This window comes from Chrysochloris asiatica, unplaced genomic scaffold, assembly GCF_000296735.1.
Source record: "Chrysochloris asiatica unplaced genomic scaffold, ChrAsi1.0 scaffold00045, whole genome shotgun sequence".
NCBI lineage: Eukaryota > Metazoa > Chordata > Mammalia > Afrosoricida > Chrysochloridae > Chrysochloris > Chrysochloris asiatica.
Window position 1 is genome coordinate 16,935,982 of NW_006408563.1, and position 6,711 is coordinate 16,942,692.

Consider the following 6,711-nt stretch of genomic DNA (forward strand, 5'->3'; position numbering starts at 1 on the left):
AGAAGTAGTTACAATAAAATAGCTTAACTCCACTGAATTAGAGACTAACATAAACGATCCAAGTAGGTTTTACAGACAGTCTTCCAGGACTAGCAGCGCTGATAATGATAGAGGCTCAGTGGTCTCCATTTTTCAATTTAAAGAAAGCATTATCTCACAGCCTGCTTCTTAATTTTCATATTGCATCATTTAGTTATTATACTATGTGGAAATCCATATTTTCTTTAACAGAAGCAAGCAAATGATTGCTGCTGTTGTTAGCTAGCTGCTGTTGAATTGGCCCACCTGATGAACAACAGAATGAAACCCTGCCCGATCCTGCGTCATCCACATCATCAATTGTGGAGAGGACCATTGTGATACAACAGTTTTCACTGGATGATTCTCAGTAGCTTTCCAGGCCTCTTATACTAGTCTGGACACTCTGCTGAAACCTTTCAGCATTATAGCAGCCTGAAAGCCTCTACTGATGGCTTCCTATGAGGTGCATTTGCTGGGAATCCGACTCTGGTCTCCAGCATGGAAGATGTGCTTTTTAAGGAAATGACAGCTCTTGGATTCTGCTCAGCAGTTTTCCATTTTCATAAAGGTCACTTTAAATTTGACTGCTATGGTTTTCAATTAGACCACTAGTTTTTCCTACCAAGCCACTTTATTCCCAAAACTGCTATTCAAATTTTTCACCAGAAGAAGGTAGAAGGGGAAAAGCTACACCCTTTGCCATGTAAGATATTGGAAAATTTTAACTGTGTTTCTTATAAAACGGGAAAATAAGAAAATGTACCATATAATGTTCTACAATTTTTTTTACATTGGAAGATTTTAATATCTTATAAGTTCAGGAAACTAAATAGTTTAGAATGATCATAAATATATAAACAGACATTCAGAAAAGAAAAATAAGTTTTAGTTTGCTAGCTTTGTAATTGCGATCCCCTGAAATTTTAAGTAACCTGCATAATTTATATATGTAGCTCCCATTTTTCAGTTTTGTAGATGTTTTCCTTTGAGCCAATGACCTCCTCACAGAAGTATTTCACTACTAAATGAAGAGGCAGTTGAAACCCACTAGCAACTCTGCAGGAGAAAGATGAGACTTTCTGCTCCAATAAAGATTTACAGCCTCGAAAACCTTATACAGGGTTTGAATTGGAACTGATTTGCTGGCAGTGGGTTTGGTTTGTGGAACACAATGCATACTAATAGTACTTAAATTCTTGTTAGTTAATGAATGAAGCTAAATTGTCAAGGTATCTTGGAGGGAAAAGACTTTTTTTTTTTTCATATATACACATTTATTTGGTTATTAGTTGGTATTGTTGTTAAGTGTCATTGAGTCAGCACTGACACTATGCACAACAGAACAAAACACTGCCAGATCCTATGCCAAACTCACAATCATTGCCACATTTGTGCCTATCGCTTCTGCCACTTTGCCAATCCATCTCATTGAGGTTGTCCTCTTTTTCTCTGACCCTCCACTTTACCAACATAGATTGGTTTGTTCTTTTGGCAGCCCATGGTACTTTTAATATCCTTCTCTAACACCAATGCATCAAATGCATCAACTCTCTCTGGTCTTCCTTATACACTGTCCAATGTTCACATGCATATAAATTTATTGAAAATACCATGGGTTGGGTCAGGAACATCTTAGTCCTCAAACTGACATCTTTGCTCTTCAACACTTAAAAGAGGCAAAAGTAATTGAAATCCGTCTTTGTTTTCAGGAAATTGTAATGAGGAAGAAATAAGAAGCGATTGCTTTTAAAAAAAAAAGATTTTTATAGATTATGGCTTAATTTAATCTTAATTTAAGGGTTTATGAGAGTTATTTTAGGTCACACTTGAAATAAATATTTGTAAAAGCTTAATTTTGAATATAATTTCAGAATAACTGAAACATTTCATGTCTGTTCTTCTAGATTGAACAGTTTAATAATGAAGAGGAGTCATTTGGTTGGCAACCATCATTATATCCTCAACGTAAAAAAATCCAAGATGGTTTGAACCCTTATCTTCGTCTCTATGAAACTGCTGTTGAGTTTGGCAACAAATACAGAGGCTGGACAGAAGGACCGTATAACAAAGTGAATCCAGATCAAGTGGAACTAGATGTTGGAAATTATTGGAGAGGACTATATAAGCTGGAGAAAACCTTCCATGACTCTCCAAATGCATTGGCAATGACTAAAAAAGTAAGAACAAAGGTAGAAGATTTCAAGCAGCACCTTCCTCTCATACAAGTGATCTGTAATCCTGGCTTACGGCCCAGGCACTGGGAGGCCATGTCCAACATTGTCGGTTACCCCTTGAAGCCTGCAGATGACTCTACTGTCTACTCTTTTTTAGAAATGAATCTGGAACCATTTTTAGATAGATTTGAAGGTATCAGTGAAGCAGCTAGTAAAGAGCATTCTCTTGAAAAGGCCATGGATAAGATGATTACTGAATGGGACACAATGGAATTTTTCATTGTTGCATATAGAGAAACTGGGACATTTATTTTGTCATCAGTTGATGAAATCCAGATGTTGTTGGATGACCACATTATTAAAACACAAACTATGCGGGGATCTCCTTTCATTAAACCTTATGAAACCCAAATGAGGTAAAGTGACATTTACATGACAATTTTTATACTCTGGCACCAAGAATACTTGTATGTAATGTACAGTTCCTTTTTAAAATAGATTCTGTATTTCATACATAATATTTAAAAAGTTCAATGTAAGGAATGGCAACTTCAGTGCTTTTAGTACAGAACTAATCCTTATACTATCATAATGGCTTGTTGACTTGTATTTTCATAACAAACTCAGTGGCAATCGGCATCCAGATAATCATTTTTACTGCCTATAATCTGGATAAGCACTGGCTCTTGCTAAGAGCAAGGTCAGTGGTTCAAATCTACCAGCTGCAACTCGAAAACCCTATATAATGTTGCTGTGAGTAGGAAATGATTCGACAGCACACAACATAATTTGATTTTTTATATTTGAATCTCAAAAATAATTTTGTATTTTTGAAGACCAGAATGTATAAACTATAAACCTGAAGATTATAATGTCAGTTTCCAAATATACTAATTAGTTTACAGAGTAAAGGATCTCTGAAAGTGTATTGTACTTTTCATTCATATGCATGCAAGATGACTAGATAAATGCAAAAGAATGAAATTACAATTCTAGTCTGTGGTTTTAGGCATTTGACACAGCTGACTAACTTAAAACCTTATCCTGTGTATCATTTCAATTTTTGTAATTTGTATTAATCAGTTTATATTTTTCTTAAAAAACAAACAAACAGTAAATCCAAATCACACTACCACTTTCAATGTGCAATGTGCATGGCAAGGGGAAACTGACCGTTTGACAGTATTTGCCATAAGCTTGAGTGAGCTGTGATTGGAGTTCCCTCAGTCACTGTGTTTGGTTTTTCTGCTTGTGGCCGGTTCGTTCATCATGAGAGTAACTACTATGAAATTGGTTCATCTACATTCGGTTTTTAGAAGTTTGCTTGATATCATTAATTGAAATTTTCTGCATCATCCAGGGATTAGAGTGACCATAGCAGAAAGCAGGGCATTGGCATTTTCTTGTCTGTAAAGAGGTTGAACAAATTCATTGACAAGCATAAAAAAGGATTTATTTTGAGAAAAGCATTTGAAAATGCCTAGAGACTTTTAGAAATCCTATTTACATTTTTTGTTTCAACATTCTGAAATTACAGATTTCCATGTACAAATGATGAGAAAGAAGTGTGTTAATATACACATAAAGCTAGCTATCCCATCGCTAAGTTCTGTTGCCATTTAATAAGTCGTTTATTTGTGGTTATGTCATTTCTAGTAGCATTGCGGTGATAGCTATCTGGTTTGAAATCAGTCTTCATCATTTATTAGCTGAGGACTGTGAGGCTGACCCTTACCTTTCTGTGCCTTATTCTCCCTTTTTAAACTAGACGTTGTTATGGGTGTCTACACAAAGACTCTATGTTGTTGTTGTTGCTGTTGTTAAGTGCCATCTTGTTGGTTCCAACCCATAGCAATCCTGTATAAAGTTTACAAGGAGTGAGCTTGAACAACTGACCTTGTGATTCAACTTTGCAGTCCAGCACATTAACCCACAGTGCCACACCAGGATGTATGAATCATAACAAATTATGAATAGCATTGTAAAGAATGGGAACTCCAGAACATTTAATCGTGCTCATGAAAAATCTTGCACAGCTCAAGAACCAGCCTATAGTGCTAGAATGCATATAATGCAGGAATACTTGCATTAGGAATGTGTCCTTAAACCATGTGAAGGGGCTCCCGTTATCTTTTCATTCCATTATTCTCATCTCCTTTCACCAGACCCATCTAAAACAAGATGAAAACTATTCAGTGGGTAATCTAGACTCTTAAAATTCCTACATGTTTTATATCTATTTCATATTCTATATCATGTTTTTATATTTTGGCAGTGATAAAATATAGTGCAGCTAATTCTGATGAGTCTTACAAATATTTAACTTTTCTCATGATGTTAAGGGTTTTAATTAATATTGTTTTTAATTAGTTACACATTGAACGGTTTCTCCTTGAATTTTTCAATCTGTATGCTGAGCAAATAATTAGAGAAGCTGGATTATATCCTGAACACAAAATCAGGACTGGAAGAAGACTCATTAGCAACCTGTGATATACAGCTGGCACAATCTTGCTTGCTGGAAGTGAAGAGGATTTGAAACACTTACTGATAAAGATCTCAATGCCCTTCATGTGCCATTACTGTCTCCAATATCTTATTTCTCAGTTTGTACCCGCTACCTATGGAGTTAGATATCAGGAAGGTTTATTTTATGGCATATGTAGAAACCAGACCATAATTATATTGTAACTGGTATAGCTCTTTAAGAAGATATTGATGTCATCATTTTAAAAAGGAGTTTATAGAACAAACCAAAGATTTATCTTTGGATGCAGCTAGATGAATGAAAATCGGAATAACAACACTACACACAAGATGGATAGCGTAGCTGTGGTCTTTACTTTCATTATCTGAATCGTTGCTTGTTTTGCTGTAGTGTTAAAAGTGCCTGTGTTTTGCTTCTCAGGGAATGGGAGGGCAAGCTCCTATTGCTTCAGGAGATTCTTGATGAATGGCTCAAGGTCCAAGCCACATGGCTGTATTTGGAACCCATTTTCAGCTCTCCAGACATTATGTCTCAAATGCCTGAGGAAGGCAGAAGATTCATAGCTGTGGATAAGACATGGCGCGATATAATGAAAAGTGTCATGCAAGTAAGTAAAAAATCTCTGAAGATGTGATTTGAAGTAACATGATTTTTATTTTCAGAAGAATCCAAAGAACCATTGTGCTTTTTCCATATTCATTCTGTTTTCAACTATTGTTGAACCCCAGGAGCAAGAAATATCAAAAGCAAAATAAGCAGGACTATTCTCTGGGGGGTAAATTGAAACTGCATTATGGTTCTAACTGGATGTTCTGGTAGGAAGATGCTGCACTCAGTTCTTGCTGCCCCATTATTATGGACTGCAACACTACTGAAATGTTCTGTGGTGGAAACATAATACTATGCCAGCCACTTAGTCAAGAAGTTTCTCTCTAGGGACCTAAAAAGAATGAGTTGACAAAGATAAATAGACCTAAAGAGTCTAATAAATGCAAACAAAATGCTAAGTAAACAAATGCACAAACATTGTAGAGAATTTAAAATTAGAATTTTAAAATAGAATTTAAAGCTAACGAGACAAATTAATTAAAATTAGTAATACTGTTGTTACTAAGTGCTGTTGCGTTGGTTGCGACTTACAGAGATTCTGCATAGGGCTTCTGAGGAGCTGCTGGTGAGTTTGAACCACATACCTTGCAGTTCAAACTGACCTTAAGGCCCAGTGCATTATCCCACAGTGCCACACCAGGATATGGTGTTTATTAAATTCAAGATATTTAATTATTGTCTACTAAGCTAGGTTTTTGTTTTATCCCTGTATGATGACCTTGATCTCATCCCACAACTCTTCTGGTCTTCGCTCTTTAGTGTTTAATGTATCAAATCTGTTCTTCAGATGATCTTTAAATTCAGGTGAGATGTATTCAAGGTCATCTTTTGGCTCTTGTAGACTTGTTTTCATTTTCTTCAGCTTCAGTCTGAATTTGCATATGAGCAATTGAAGGTCGGTTGCACAATCTGTCCCTGGCCTTGTTTTGGCTGATGATATGGAGATTTTTCCATCATTTCTTTTTGCAGATGTAGTCAATTTGATTTCTATGTATTCCATCTGGTGAGTTCCATGTGTATAGTCGTCTCTTATGATGTCTAAAGAAGGTATTTGAAATGAACAAATCATTGGTTTTGCAGAATTCTATCATGTGATCTACAGCATCGTTTCAATCACCGAGGCCATATTTTCTAACTACTGATCCTTCCTCTTTGTTTCCAACCTTTGCATTCCAACCAGCAGTAATGATCAATACATCTTGATTGCATGTTTGATCAACTTTAGATTGAAGAAATTGGTAGAATTCTTCTATTTCATCCTCACTGGCTTTATTGCAGTTGTTTGAACAGAACATGGGCACAATGAATGATTTAAAATTAAGAAAGGCATGCAACAGGGTTATATTCTTTCACCATACTTATTCAACCTGTATGCTGAGCAAATAATCTGAGAAGCTGGTTTATATGATGAAAAATGTG

General features: G+C 35.8%; 1 protein-coding gene across 1 annotated transcript in view; it reads left to right on the forward strand.

Annotated features, from left to right (window-relative positions):
* The window catches only part of DNAH7 (dynein, axonemal, heavy chain 7), a 324,797-nt gene that overhangs the window by 66,863 nt on the left and 251,223 nt on the right, over positions 1-6,711 (forward strand). Inside the window, exons 18-19 of the mRNA XM_006862048.1 lie at positions 1,926-2,611; positions 5,104-5,290. Of these exons, the coding sequence (XP_006862110.1) occupies positions 1,926-2,611; positions 5,104-5,290 (873 nt within the window). The remainder of the gene's footprint in view (positions 1-1,925; positions 2,612-5,103; positions 5,291-6,711) is intronic.